This window comes from Dendrobates tinctorius, unplaced genomic scaffold, assembly GCF_039654945.1.
Source record: "Dendrobates tinctorius isolate UK_male_01 unplaced genomic scaffold, ASM3965494v1 ptg000243l, whole genome shotgun sequence".
Taxonomy (NCBI): domain Eukaryota; kingdom Metazoa; phylum Chordata; class Amphibia; order Anura; family Dendrobatidae; genus Dendrobates; species Dendrobates tinctorius.
Genome location: NW_027361910.1, coordinates 278189 through 294120, shown reverse-complemented (window position 1 = coordinate 294120; position 15932 = coordinate 278189). Strand labels below are relative to the sequence as shown.

The window sequence follows — 15932 nt, the reverse complement described above, 5'->3', positions numbered from 1 at the left end:
ACGCGCGTTTTTTTGCGCAAAAAATGCGCGTTTTTGATGCGTTGTTTTCCGCGCGTCTTTTGGACTATAGGAAATAGCCAAAAACGCGGACCTAAGCGGAAATTAATGAGCATGCTGCCAAAAACGCGGACCTAAGCGGAAATTAATGAGCATGCTGCGTTTTTTTTACCGCTAAGCGTTTCCTTAGCGGTAAAAACGCATCCATTGGCACAAAAAGGCCAAAATGCATTTAAATGAATGGGGTGCCTCTTTTAAGCGTTTTTGATGCAGTTTGACTCCGAAAAACGCATCAAAAATGCTTAAAAAAAACGCTACATGGGCACGGAGTCATAAGGTCACTTAGTGCTTAAAGAGAATATATAGTGTTTGGTGTTTAATGCTGTTTGTAAATAATCATTTGAAGGTCCTCTCACTCTCTCTTTAATTCGACCGATGCCTGGGAGAGTTAAGGCCCCGTTACACATAACGATGTCCCAGCGATCCCACCAACAATCCGACATGGATGGGATCGCTGGGACATCGTTAGGCTGATCGCTGGAGAGCTGTCACATAGACACATGTATTCAGCCTGTCTAGCAGTTGCAAATCATGCAGATAAGACGACGAAATCTAAATCTCCAAGCACGCCAAAATACTCGGAGGACACCCGAGCATGCTCGGAAAAACCAGAACGAGTATACTTGCTCATCACTACTAATCAGTGGTGGGGGCGTGGTTATATGAGTCAGAGGACTAAAATACAGCAGTGTCCTGATGATAAAACACTGATTTTATTAAAACAGCAAAACACAGCCCAGTAAGTGATATATTGCTGGATTTAGGGTCTCTGCCTCTACATCATGCTGCTCTCAGATTACATAGCAAAAGCCTGTTGACAGAATCCCTTTACATATAGTATGCAGCAGATACCATGTAGTGCTGCTGTGGGTGACTAATCCATAATCAAAGGGAGTTATGTTTTTGTATACTGTAAATTTTTATGGAAGCTGCATACAAATTACTAATAATCATTATATAACATAAAATCTTCATCCATGTAACTGCTTTAAATTATATATTTATTTTTAATAGGACTTCATTTATGATGGACCAGATGGTGAGACGGAGATGATGCCGGTGAGGATTTTGTTTTTTCATACTACCCTGATCTTCAAGAACTTCTTTGTTAAAACAATATGATTGTATTAATTTTTTATTCCACTTTCTGATATGCTTTGCAAATTGATTTCAAACAAGGTTTGTGTGCACCATTGAATTGGGAATTTTACTCTGTCGCCTTATTGGGGGACACAGAACCGTGGGTGTTATGCTGCTGTCCACTAGGAGGCGACATTATGCATAATCTGAAAAAGATTAACTTTGGCTCCTCCTCTGCAGTATACACCCCCTGGACGGCGTCAGCCTTCTCCAGTTTTTGCTTAGTGTCGCAAGGAGGCACACCTAAGATTTTTTTCTCTCTTCCGTTTTTTTCCTTAATTTTTTCAACGGATTACAGATGAAGAAAAGCGGGTCTCCAGTGAGACCCCAGGCATGGCTCCCTCCTCGATCCCCTATTAAGGGGTACCCGGTTGAGGTCGAGATGGCTCTTCCCCATGTCGCTCCTTCCCCAGTCCCTCGGGTACTGGTTCGAAGTCGAGAACCCCCCCCCTCCTTCCCCAGTTTCCTTGGGCTCTGGGTTGAGGTCGAGGGTAGGACGAAGCCCCCTGACGGTGACAGCAGCACCCTCCCTAATCCCCCTCTGGGGGCATTAGGTCGAGACACCGCAGGTAGGGCCTGTACCAGGCACCATTCGGCCACTTACATGTCCAGGGACCCCAGCCCAGCTGCGGGCTCCTGTTTGGACCGGGGGAGGTGCAGACAGGCATGGCACTTGTCAGAGACAGGGCTCCCGGCACCCCTGTCTCTGCAGCAGCACCAGCTGCATAGCGCCTCAAATTTAGGCCGCGGATTCGGCCTAGCCGAAGTCGCCGCCTTATTCCCGCCCCCCGGCCCGCCCCCGGATGACGAAAAATGACACTACAGTGTCATAGAAGGGGCGGATCGAGACAGGAAGGGCGCGCTTTTACATAGCTCCGCGCGCCCTTTTCAGCTCTCCGCCCCCTTCCCCCTCCACCTCAGAATCCGGTGGCCATCTTGCTGCACCTGAAGAAACTGAAGGCAGCACAGCAGTCTCTGGGGGACACAAGAGGATTTACCAGCGCTGGACCTAGGGGGAGCACCGGTGGGGTAAGATCACAGCTGGGTCCTTTGTACTCAGCTGTGAGTTCCTGTAACCTATAACGCTCCCCTACCCCTCCTTTCCTCTGCGTAGATACACCTGTAGGGCCTCTGCGAATAGTTACTATGTCGGGCTCAAAAAAGGACCAGGCAAGACTGCTTTTGCGCAGTCTGCACAGCCTGCAAGGCCACTCTCCCCAGCGGCAGCACGTACCCGCACTGCTGGGACTGTACCCAAAGAACAGCAACGCTTCTGCGGCCGCTACTGCGCCAGAATGGGCGACTCAGATGTCGCAGTCTATAACAAAGTCTATTGATAACCTGACCTCCTCACTACTGCAGGCTCTGCAGGGTCATGTCTCGACTATGAACGTTACCCAGCAAAGGGACGTCCGGTATCAGGAACAGGCCGCTTACGACAGTTCGAGACGTAAGCGGACCCACAGGTCGCGTTCATCTGCGTCCTCACATAGCACTAGGTCGTCCCCCTCCAGGGAGAGACAGTGGCTACAGGTCACCGAGACCGTCCCCTGATACAGAGAGACAATGTGGATCTCCACAACGATCCCAGACCACACAAGACTCAGAGGGCATATGTGACTCCAACTCAGATAACGAAACAAGGAACGCTCTGCTCCCTTGTCCCCCTAACAATGCTGCGCTAGTTGAGGATATAATCTCTTCCATCCTTCGGGTGCTAGACTTTTCTGATCCAACCCCTGAAGTACCAGAACACAAGATTTCCTTTGAAAGTGTTCAGAAACCATCTGAGGTCTTTCTTGATCACCCGGAATTTAAAAAAAAAAAAAAAAAATACTTTCTAAGCATTTTTCGCAGCCTGAGAAAACGCCAATCGCAAATACTTGAAAGCAAAGTACCCCTTCCCACAGAAGAACACTAAGGATTGGACAGATCCGCCTAAAGTGGATCCTCCAGTCTCTAGGCTGACAGCACAAACGCTTCTCTCGCTGCCTGACAGCTCAACCCTCAAGGACGCAGCAGACAGACAGGTAGAACGCATGGCTCGTTCAATCTTCGAGGCGGCAGGTGCCTCTTTAGCTCCTGCATTTGCTTCAGTTTGGGCAGCCAAGGCCATTATGGCCTGGGCTGATCTATTACAACAGGGCCTCCAAGCTTCAAATCCTCAGCTGGCGGACCAGGCGGTGCAAATTGCAGTAGTGACAGATTACATGGTCCATGCAGCGTTGGATTCTGCAAGAGGGGTAGCGGAAATAGCATCAAATGCCATCACAACCCGGCATATTCTCTGGCTAAGACAATGGAAGGCGGATGCAGCCTTAAAAAAGTCCCTAACAAATCTCCCGTACTTCAGGGGCCGTCCTTTCGGTGGAAAGCTGGATACAATGATATCCAATGCTACCGGGGCTAAAAGTACTTCCCTCCCTCAGCTGAAACCAAAACGCACGTTTAAAAGACGTAATCAATCTCGTTTCCGTTCCTTTCGGAATTCTTCAGGCTAGTCATAACAGTTCCCCTCTCAGGGACAACACACGGGCGGCACAGAGGCCGGACAGAAACTGGCAGTCAAAGGAAAGCCAGGCAAAATCCAAGGGAGGGAAAGCTCAGACTTTTCATTCATCATTACTCATCCCCTCCGGAAAACACCCCACTTGTAGGCGGACGACTGCTACTCTTTCAGCAGGTCTGGCTGCCTATTACAGAAGACAGGTGGGTCAAGGAAATAGTGTCTTCAGGATACAAAATCGAGTTTACTACCAGCCCACCGCACAGGTTTTTTCTCTGTTCCTCCAAAACCTCCACTCAAAGCTCGAGCCTTCCATCAAGCGGTTTCATCCCTCCTGCAAGCAGGAGTCATAATACCGGTTCCAGCAGACGAGCGCTTACGAGGGTTCTACTCCAACCTGTTCGTGGTGCCCAAAAAGGGAGGCAGCGTCCGACCCATACTAGACCTCAAGCAACTGAATAAGTATGTTCGAGTTCGTCACCTTCGCATGGAATCCCTCCGGTCAATCGTTGCGTCCATGGAGGAAGGAGAATATCTCGCCTCCATAGACATACAGGACGCATACCTGCATATACCGATTGCTTCGCCCATCAGAGATTTCTCAAACTCGCAATCAACCAAGACCATTACCAGTTTGTGGCCCTCCCGTTTGGTCTCGCCACGGCTCCCAGAACATTTACAAAGGACATGGCAGCTACCATGGACGTTCTGCACTCCAGAGGCATAGTAGTCGTTCCATACCTGGATGACCTCCTCATCAAGGCCCCCACCTTCAAGGACTGCGAGGTCAAAGTCTCAATCACGATCGACACTCTGAGTCGCCTGGGATGGTTAGTCAATTTACAGAAGTCCTTGACTACCCCAAGTCAGTCTCTGACCTTCCTGGGGATGCTATTTGACATCTCCAGGGGTCTGGTGATCCTCCCCAGGGACAAGGCACTGGCCCTCCGTTTGGGAGTTCACACTCTCCTCCGCGGTTTCCCCCGATCTCTCCGGTATGCCATGAGCGGACTGGGCAGGATGGCAGCGGCAATGGAGGCGGTACCATTTGCCCAGATTCACCTCAGACCCCATCCTCAAGTCCTGGGACAGGAATCTGTTCTCCCTCAAGAGAGAGTTCCGGTTATCAGCGAAAACCAGGAGGTTCCGGCACTGGTGGCTCCAGCCAAACTCGCTTGCAATGGGAAAATCCTTTTCTCTCCGGTCACTGAAAGGTTTTGGCCACCGGCGCAAGCCTTACAGGTTGGAGCGCGGTACACCTACATCACAGAGCGCAAGGCAAGTGGTCACCAATGGAAGTGACCATGCCCATCAACATCTTGGAAATTCAGGCCATCTTCCTGGCATTGAAAGCCTTCCATCACTTGCTAGCAGACTCTCATATCAGAGTGCAGTCGGACAATGCCACGGCAGTGGCATACGTGAACCATCAAGGCGGCACCCGCAGCATCCAGGCGATGAACGAAGTAACACGTATCCTACACTGGGCGGAGGATGCGAGGTCGGTACTCTCTGCGGTCCACATTCCGGGTGTGGACAACTGGGAAGCCGACTATCTCAGCCGTCAAGGAATGGACTCGGGGGAGTGGTCTCTCCATCCCGAAGTTTTCCATCAGATCTGCCATTGTTGGGGGACCCCGGACGTGGTTCTGATGGCATCCCATCTCAATGCCAAAGTTCCCAATTTCATGGCCAGGACGCGCGATCCGCAGTCGCTCGGAGCAGATGCCCTGGTTCAGGACTGGACCCAGTTCCAGCTTCTGTACATTTTTCCACCCCTTCCCCTGATTTCCAGAGTCCTGAGGAAGATCAAACAAGAGGGTGTTCCCCACCATCCTATTCACTCCAGACTGGCCCAGGCGTACATGGTACGCCGACGTAGTGCAACTCACAGCAGACGCTCCCTGGCGTCTCCCCACACGTCCCGAACTTCTGTCACAAGGCCTGTTCTTCCACCAGAAATCAGGGGCTCTCAATCTGACGGCGTGGCCATTGAGACCTGGTTTTTGACCCAAGCAGGTTTTTTCATCGGACGTTGTTAAAACCATGATCAGGGCTCGAAAGCCAACTTCAGCCAAAACTTACTATCGTACCTGGAAGGCTTTCTTCACATGGTGCGAATTTCGTGGGCACATCCCACTCCCCTATTCTCTTCCAAAGGTCCTCGGTTTCCTTCAGTCAGGCCTGGACGCCGGGCTATCCCTGGACTCGCTTAAGAGCCAGGTGTCAGCGCTTTCAGTGCTCTTTCAGAGGTATTTTGCTAACAATCCGCAAGTGAAGACTTTTCTCCAAGGGGTTTCTCGATTGGTTCCCCCCTACAAACATCCGTCGGAGACGTGGGACCTCAACCTGGTCTTGACAGCACTACAGTCACCTCCTTTTGAATCCCTAAAGGAGGTCTCACTCCGCTTTCTATCACAGGAAGTGGTTTTTCCTGGTGGCAATCACCTCGCTGCGCAGGGTGTCCGAACTTTCAGCTCTTTCCTGCAGACAACCCTTCCTGGTTTTTCATCAGGACAAGGTGGTTCTCCGTACAGTGCCATCCTTCCTTCCGAAGGTTGTGTCCACCTTCCACCTCAATGAGAAAATCTCATTACCATCTCTTTGCCCGGTTCCCGTTCATAGAGTGGAGAAGGCTCTGCATACGCTAGACTTTGTCAGGGCATTGCGTATTTACGTGTCTAGGACTGCTCCCTTCCGGAAGTCTAATTCACTTTTCCTTCTTCCAGAAGGCGTTCGCAAGGGCCTACCGGCTTTCAACGCCACCCTTGCTAGGTGGATCAAGTCCACCATTCAAGAAGCTTACCGCCTTAACAATTCTGCTCTTCCGGCCGGTATCACGGCTCACTCTACGCGGGCGGTAGGGGTCTCTTGGGCCATTCAGCATCAAGCCTCGGCACATCAAGTGTGTAAGACAGCCACTTGGACTAGCCTGCACACATTTACAAAACACTACAGAGTGCATACCCAGTCCTCAGGGTATGCGAGCCTGGGTAGACGGGTCCTGCAGGCGGCAGTACCCCAAATTTAGGGAACTGTCAGTACAATATTCGTCCAATGCTTCCCACCCAGGGACTGCTTTGGGACGTCCCACGGTTCTGTGTCCCCCAATAAGGCGACAGAGTAAAGGAGATTTTTGTGTACTCACCGTAAAATCTCTTTCTCTTAGCCTTTAATTGGGGGACACAGCTCCCACCCTGTTGCCCTTGCGGGCCGTTGTTACGTTTGGGTTCTCATATTGTTTGAGCTGGGTTCTCATATTGTTTGAGCTCATTTATGGTAGCCTTCTTACAGGCATGGTTATGTTTCTGGTATATTCCTCCTAATGCTTTTGCACAAAACTGGAGAAGGCTGACGCCGTCCAGGGGTGTATACTGCAGAGGAGGAGCCAAAGTTAATCTTTTTCAGATTATGCATAGTGTCGCCTCCTAGTGGACAGCAGCATAACACCCACGGTTCTGTGTCCCCCAATTAAAGGCTAAGAGAAAGAGATTTTACGGTGAGTACACAAAAATCTCCTTTTTTTTACCTATGGTAATGAAAATCAGATCTGACATGGTCACTTGAGCCACCGCTAATGTATGGAAATCCAAGCTGTGAACTTGTCAGATGATTTTTTATTTCATTGTATAATAATCTGTTCTAATAGTGGGATGAAGGACGCCTTTCAATGGCTGCTAGCAAATATCTTGAAAAATGTATTATGCAATAAGTAATGTTTATTTGCTGAAACGGGCAAATTCATTAAATGGTTTTCATTTAGCTGTATTGTAAATGAATAACATTTCTTAATTGTCCTGGCTATTGATTTCACATAGATCTGGACACCACCTACTCCACCTCAAGATGAGCATGACATTTACATTGATTCTGTTATGTGTTTGATGTATGATGCCAACCCTATCCCAGAATCCAAGCTGCCCCCGGTCTTTGTGAGAAAGGAGCGTAAAAGACACAAAACAGATCCAGCTGGTGAGTTTTAATGAATGTCAGTGGACCCATGTTTTGGTCATATACAGTACGTGCTTTAAATTCATATAGTATGGTTGCCTTTTATATAAAAATAATTTTGTATTATGGTTTTGGTCTGTGTCCTTCATTATCACTATCTTTTCTTTTTTTTTTTATCCCATATTGAAAAAAAGCTGCTGGTAGAAAGAAGAAAATGCGACATGGAGAAGCAGTTGTTCCCCCACGTTCTTTATTTGATAGAGCTGCTCCAAACCCACTTAAAGTGCGCAAAGAAGGCAAGGAGCAGAAGAAGAATATTCTCCTAAAGCAGCAAACACAATTTGCAAAACCTCTGCCAACTTTAATAAAACCAGTCATGGAAACTGGACCTGACAATCCAGAGTGGTTGATAAGTGAGGACTGGGCTTTACTGCAGGTGGGACTATGTGTTTCACAGTATTATCTATATTAGGGGAGGACAATCAATTTTTCTGAAGGGCCACATGAGGCCGTGACTGTTTTGGAAGGCCGAACACATAGGTTGAAATTAATTCTGCTGAATGTTATTATTGTACATTAATATTTTTTAGAGCATATAGAGGAAAAAAACACCCATGAGCCAATATTAATCAATAAAAGGTGAAGTTTTATTGAAACATGTAAAAAAAAACATTAAATATATGCATAGAAATATAAATGGTAGGGTGATGACACAGAGAGGGCAGAAATGTGGAACCGCAACTCAAAACTGTATGAAGAAACAATGTGGCAGTGTATTGATTGATGAGCACAGAAATAGTATGTGGCCAAATTACTCCTTATGAGTGCAATCGGTAAACAGTACCTATAAAATGAAGGCGTAAAAGCTCCAGCACAATAAGTCAGTTGTGTATAGAGAAGTATAAACAATATTAAGAAGAGCAGACAATTAAGTAAATGATAGATTACCTGTGAGTAGTAGCTACCACCCCTATTAATATTATTTGTATCACTTTATTGAGCAGAATTAAGTATATTGACTCACTGCTACTGCTAATACGTGTTATGATAGGACTTACTGTAACATGTATTCTTATGAGTAGTGGTTAATCAAAACCAAGTAATTTACTGCTTTTCATACAGTTAATAAGTCCTATGCTCCTGATATTTAGCCCTTGTGCATCAACATCTGCCGCCACACAACTTGGTATGATGTCCGCATAGCCCCCCAAAAAGTATGATGTCCCCACAGATCCCCTCCCCCCTCATAGTATGATCTAGCACGGGCCCACCCTTAGCCTTCCCTCACACACAGAATGATAGCCACAGCCATCCACACAGTACAGTGGCCTGCATAGACTCCCACAGACAGAATGATGATCCTCACAGCACCCCCACACACAGTATGACTATTCTTACAGCCCCTTTACATTGTATAATGATCCTGACAGTACACCACGCATGGTGTGATGGTCCTCAGCTCGTCACACAAGGAATACTGGTCGCCACAGCACCCTATACATGGTATGATGATCATCACAGCAACTATAGATGATATGATGTCCTCACAACCCCCCACTAACATTATGATGGTCCTCACAGCCCCCCACCCACACGGTGTGACGGTCCTCACACCAAACACCCTCAGTCACACGCAAACAAACACACAGTGACTGTCCTCCCTCCCACACTCACTGTATGGCAGTCTTCACAGCCCCCCAAACTTTGTATGAGGGTCTTCACAGCTTCCCACACACAACCCCTCACACAGTATAACGGCTACCCAGGTTCTGAGGATGCAGATAATGGTGAAATCGGGACACCGCACAAGGGAGGGTGGCCGTGAGGTACAGCCATGGACCACTGTTTTCAGCTTTGTGGCTGTCACAGTCTGAACAGCCAAAGGTCCGGATGTGGCCCATGAACAGCACTTTGCCCAGGTCTGATCTATTCCATAATAATCTGAGGGCTGGATACAAGTGGGAAAAGCTTTGGTATAAAGTCGCCATAGAAAATGTGTATTTTTTATCTTTGAGATACCAATGACATAAGTAAAGCACTATTACTTTGACATGTACTATTTAAAATGTAACATGTCAGAAGTTATGATCGCTAGGGCACCTGGCACTTGGAAACAGTTGCTGAAACAAAAAGCACTCATCTTATAACATTTTGATGACCATGGAGTAGGTCATAAATATGAGATCTGTGGGGGTCCTAATCCTGGCATCCTCACAAATCCGCTATTATTTGGACACCAGATGATAATGATTTAAACTGCTGATCAGTGGAGGCGCTGGGTGTGTTAATGCTTATTGTTTATATATCATCCACACTTATCTTCCTATATAAAGTATGTACTTTTCCTGCAGGCAGTAAAACAACTCTTGGAGCTCCCTTTGAATCTCTCAATTGTGTCACCAGCGCATACACCCAATTGGGATCTAGTTAGTGATGTAGTGAATTCTTGCAGTCGTATCTACCGCTCATCCAAACAGTGCCGCACCCGTTATGAGAATGTTATAATTCCACGAGAGGAAGGCAAGGTAAGTACACTACAGAATTAACCAATACACTCGCTGATACACGTGGAGCACTAATGACATGGGTGATTTTCAGCAATTATATGGCATACTTCTCCCATTCTAATATGAATAACTATCCTACATTTTAGTTCTTTTTCACAAGAGTATGGATAATTGGTTTCATTGTGCTTAATATTTCCGATGCTGCCCATTGTTTGCAGTCTTACTACAACATTTTTGTTTCATATATTTTGTAATGCATGTTTATTTAATTTTGTTTATTAACACTAGTTATATTTAGATCTGAAAATGTAAATTACAGTCAAGTTACCTCCCTATTTTCAGCTACTGTATGAAGCTAGTCCAAAGAAGAAGTCAGAAAACATATTTAAGGTATGTCTGAGTAAAGTTTTTAAAGAGAAGGATATTTTTCCAACCGTGTAGCATTGGGAAACCATTCTCATGTCATGAAGTGTACTACTTCTAGTGCAGCATGGGCTTAAATATTTTGTACATTTTCTACTTTCATTTAAAAGAATAAACCTTTAAGGACCAGCCAAATTTACTCACAAGATGAGGGATTATCACACATCCAGTTATATACGACACGTTTTGATCTGATGAAGTTAAATGCTGGAAAGCGAAGTCCACCCATCAAACCTCTGTGAGTACTGCAGTTTAAAAATACACTAGACACATTTTAATGATATTCAGATTTGTGCACTGTGTGTTTTCCCTGCAGCACAGCACTCCGTATACTTTTCTTAATGGTCTACCATTAAATGATTTTTGCCTTAAACATTATATTTTACCTCTTTCTTTTAATGAAAATGTGTTTTCTTTGATTGTGGTTGTCTGTTTTAGATTGGGCATGAATCCATTTCAGAAAAATCCCAAGCATGCATCAGTACTAGCAGAGAGGTAAATAATTAGACCAATTGTTAATCAAAATTATCTGCACCCACCCGCAGCTATTTTCCTCATGTTATGTATGGCAACTGTAGTCAAATAGATAACCTTTTGTAGCAGGGTTTGTTTTGTGTGACTTAGAGAATTTGTGTACTGTAGAGAATATCAGTACTCCAGTATTGCCGAAGCTTTGGTTTTCGAATTATGCCCATATGCAGCACAATTCCCCAAAATGTCATCATCTCTGCTGCATTTACAGGGGTAAATCTGGCGAATGAGGACGTGGGATTTTGAGTGAAAAATTGATGGGCATACAAGTTTGTCTGGGCCACCATAACATTTATTAGTTCCTCACTGAAAAATAATTTGAAGAAGTCAATTTCAGTGAGGCCAGTGATGTCAAACTAAATTCCTGAGCTGCCGATGAAAAACAGAGTGATAATTTTTGGGGGGTGCAATCCATATGGGATTGATTGCTGCAGGAGTTGCCTGGATGCTAGGATGCCTTGCTTGGGGGTCCTTCCTCACTAGATGTGGAGGAGGAATAGAGGAGTGTGGAACCTTCACTGCCTGAATCCGTGTCGGAGGCAAGGAAAGGCGTATGCCTCCTTTGGTGAATAGCGTCTTGTTGACGAATAGGCCATTTTTATTTTCCAAACCCCGGGGATGTGTGTATAAGTGGTGCTTTTACACGTGCAATGTGTGGGGCTTGTGTATAGGGTACTATTTATTATAAAAAAAAAAAAATGAAAAAGTAGAGATAAAATGTAGAAAAAAATGAAATGTAAAAAAATAAGTTTGTATAAAAAAAAATAGACGTTCACTACACTAATGCCCTCCCTATCGGACGTCACCAACAATGTGACGTACGCTCCCCTAATGCACTCGTTAAAACTTTACTCAACTAATTCTTTTTTTACAAAAGAAAAACGAACATCACCAACAATATGATGTATGCTCCCCTAATGCACTAGAAATTACCCGGCGATAGCAGTTTTCTTTTTATGCAAAAAAAAAATGACGCTACTTCCCAACCTATGAAACTCCTCTGTAAATTTATTTTTCCCTAAAAGATCCGTCGTCGCTAACACTGTGATGCCGGCTGCGCTACCTCTAAATCTACGCGGTACTAACTACTAATATATATATATATTATTTTTTTATTTTATTTTTTTTTTTTCTAAAAACAAAAAAAAGCAAAAAAACAATCGGTCATCATTAACACCATGATGCCGGCTACGTTACATTGCTACTTCTAATACTACGCTGTACTAACGGCTATTATTTTTTTCTAAAAAAAAAAAGACGTCGCTTACACTGTGACATCCGCCACGCTAACTAACTAAAAAAAAAGACAAAGTCTTGTGGTGCAGTTTCTGATCAGCAGCGATACTGATCAGAGCGCTGCGGACACAGGAAGAGCACGAATTCTCTGCGTAGGATGCCGCGCACACGGAAAAAAGCGCAAAAAAGTGTGCTAAAAATTCAATGGGGAGGAGGGGGTACTGGCACAGGGATGGGGGGGGACAGGGATGAGGGAGGTGCCCCTGCTGTGATCACAGATGAGTCACATACCAGGCAGATCAACCCAGGATTTCAGCAGAGAAGGACGCTGGAGTCAGAGGCAGGAGATCGCAGGGGAGATCACACTGGCCACCAATAATAATAATTTTATTTCTGTAGCGCCAACATATTCCACAGCACTTTACATTATAGAGGGGACTTGGACAGACAATAGATATTACAGCATAAAAATAAACACAGATCGCGTTAATGCCGCCTTGTAACGCAACCGTTAAACGGACTGCTATAACGCTATGTGAACCTGGCCTTAGAAGCAGGATTAATAAGAGGGGAGGAAATGTTGCATTGTATGTTAGGAAAACGTATATATCTACAGAGATCCAAGCTTTAGAGAATGGTATCTCTGCAAAAACTGTTTGGATAAGAATACATGTAGAGAAGAACAGAAAGGACACTATTGTAGGTGTTTACTATAGACCACCAGAACAGACTGAAGATATGGATGAACTCTTTTTACATTAGATGTCTCTGTTCTCAAAAAAGTACGACATAGTGATCATGGGCGATTTTTAACTATCAAGATATTTGTTGTGAAACTGTAATGAGTCCAAAAAATTATTTTCTCGCTAGCAACTTTATCTTTCAAAAGGTAGAAAATAGAACAAGAGTATCTGTAATCTTGTACCTAATTCTTACCAACAGGGAGGAAATAGTTGAGAAAGTAAATGTGACTGGGAATTTAGGAGGCAGCAATCATGCTATCCTCGAATTTTTGATTACAAGAGAAGGAAGACCAGCGAAGCTTAAGTCTTTAGTGTTGGACTTTAGAAAGGCAAATTTTAATAAACTCAGAAAGAGGGTACAAAAGCTCCTATGGCTGGATGTTCTTCTAAAGGATAGAAATGTCCTAGAAGGATGGGAGATTTTGCTAAAAGGCAGAATTGGAAGAATTTAAAAAGAACAGGATGGATGAACACAAACACTTTGTGAAAAGGAAAAAAAGAAATGTATATTAAATGGATAAAGGGGAGCATGTCTAAAGAAGAATATAATGCTGTTTGCAGGGAATGCAGGGTAAGCGTAAAGCTACTATTGAAGTGAGACTTGCAAGGGAGACCAAAAGCAATAAAAAGGATTTTGGGAATATGTCAAAAACAAAAGAAAAGTCTAAGATTTTTACAGGGTTAAAAGGGTGATGTGTTCAAAAAACAGGATTTTTGGGTTGCTTACCGTAAAATCTGTTTCTCTGAGCCTTCACTGGGGGACACAGAAACCATGGGGTGTATGCTGTTGCCACTAGGAGGCTGACACTATGTATAGAAAAAGGTTAGCTCCTCCTCCGCAGTATACACCCCACCGACCGGCACTAATTTCTTCAGTTAGTGAGAAAGCAGTAGGAGAAGTAACAAAACAGAATGAAAACAGAACAGACAACTCAGCTGTAATCAACAAACAACATAAGAACAGGAGTTGCAGAATATGGGAGGGTGCTGTGTCCCCCAATGAAGGCTCCGAGAAACAGATTTTACAGTAAGCAACCCAAAAATCCTGTTTTCTCTATCGCTTCATTGGGGGGACACAGAAACCATGGGACGTCCCAAAGCAGTCCCTGGGGAGGGAAAAGCAAACTTCCATTAGGTCTGAGGACTCACCACCGCCGCCTGCAGGATCCTTCTGCCTAGGCTGGCGACCGCCGAAGCGTAGGTGTGGACCTTGTAAAATTTGGCAAACGTGTGGATAGAAGACCAGGTCGCCGCTTTGCAGAGCTGCTGTGCAGAAGCTCTGTGGTGCACCGCCCTGGAGGCACCCACTGCCCGGGTAGAGTGAGCTCTAATTCCAGGAGGGGGCACTTGATGCTTGACCCGGTAGGCCTCCAAAATTGCCGATCTGATCCAGCGAGCAATGGTAGCCTTAGAGGCCGGATGACCTTTCCGCGCACCATCTGGAATGACGAAAAGAGAGCCTGTCTTCCGCAAGGGAGACGTCCTAGCCAGGTAAACCTTCACTGCCCTGACCAGGTCTAGCTTGTTCAAGGAGCGCTCCAGAGGGTGGATTGGACCCGGACAAAAGGACGGGAGAAAAATGTCCTCATTTAGGTGGAAAGTGGACACCACTTTAGGAAGGAAGGCGGAGGCCGCAGGACCACCTTGTCCTGATGGAGCATCAAGAAAGGGGGGCGACAAGACAGGGCTGCCAATTCCGACACGCGCCGGATGGAGGTGATGGCCACCAGAAAGGCTCCTTTCCAAGAGAGAAGGGACAGGGAGACTTCCCTGAGAGGTTCAAAGGGAGACCGTTGAAGAGCCTCCAGAACCAGATTGAGATCCCATGGATCCACAGGAGCGCGGTACGGAGGTGCGGTATGAGCCACTCCCTGAAGAAAGGTTTTGACCTGCGGACGGGAGGCCAACGTCTTCTGAAAAAGAATGGAAAGTGCCGAAACTTGACCCTTCAAAGAGCTGAGGGCAAGGCCCACATCTAGGCCTGCCTGGAGGAACGCCAGGATAGAAGGGAGAGAAAAGGACATAGGCGAAACGTCATTGTCCTCGCACCAAGTAAAATAGGCCTTCCACGTCCGATAATAAATTCTGGAAGACGATGGTTTTCTAGCCCGAATCATGGTGTGAATAACCCGATCTGAAAAACCTGAGCGCTTCAGAACCGCGGTTTCAACAGCCACGCCGTTAAATTGAGCGGCAGAAAATTGGGGTGGCAGATTGGACCTTGAGACAGCAGATCTGCTCTGTCTGGAAGCTTCCAGGGGGCGTCCGCGAGAAGGTTGATGTCCGCGAACCAAGCTCTTCTGGGCCAATCCGGAGCGATGAGGATGACTGGTACCCCTTCCGCCTTGACCTTCTTCAACAGCTTGGGGAGAAGAGGAAGGGGAGGGAACAGATAGGAGAGCTTGAACTGCGACCAGGGAATGGTCAGAGCATCGACGCCCACTGCGAGAGGATCTCGGGCCCTGGATACGAACTGTGAGACCTTCCTGTTTAGTCGAGACGCTACCAGGTCCACATCTGGAGTTCCCCAATGACTGCAAAGCTGATGAAAGACGTCCGGATGCAAGGACCACTCTCCCGCCACGAGACCCTCGCGGCTGAGAAAATCGGCGGCCCAGTTGTCCACACCAGGAATGTGCACTGCGGATATCGCTGGGACAGATACCTCTGCCCAGTGGAGAATTTTGGACACTTCCGCTAGAGCCAAGGGCTCCGTGTCCCCCCTTGGTGGTTGACATATGCCACCGCTGTGGCATTGTCTGTCTGAATCCGGACCGGCAGACCCCTGAGAAGCCTTACCCAGTGAATGAGAGAAAGATATAAATCGCCCGTATCTCG

At 46.2% G+C, this 15932-nt stretch overlaps 1 protein-coding gene across 4 annotated transcripts in view; it reads left to right on the top strand.

Moving 5' to 3' along the window:
- EP400 (E1A binding protein p400) overlaps positions 1 to 15932 on the top strand; it is a 346882-nt gene that overhangs the window by 232693 nt on the left and 98257 nt on the right. For all 4 annotated transcript variants that reach the window (XM_073557025.1, XM_073557023.1, XM_073557026.1 and 1 more), the window contains 7 exons: positions 1072 to 1116; positions 7522 to 7675; positions 7849 to 8090; positions 10006 to 10179; positions 10504 to 10551; positions 10695 to 10822; positions 11023 to 11079. In XM_073557025.1, the coding sequence (XP_073413126.1) occupies positions 1072 to 1116; positions 7522 to 7675; positions 7849 to 8090; positions 10006 to 10179; positions 10504 to 10551; positions 10695 to 10822; positions 11023 to 11079 (848 nt within the window). The remainder of the gene's footprint in view (positions 1 to 1071; positions 1117 to 7521; positions 7676 to 7848; positions 8091 to 10005; positions 10180 to 10503; positions 10552 to 10694; positions 10823 to 11022; positions 11080 to 15932) is intronic.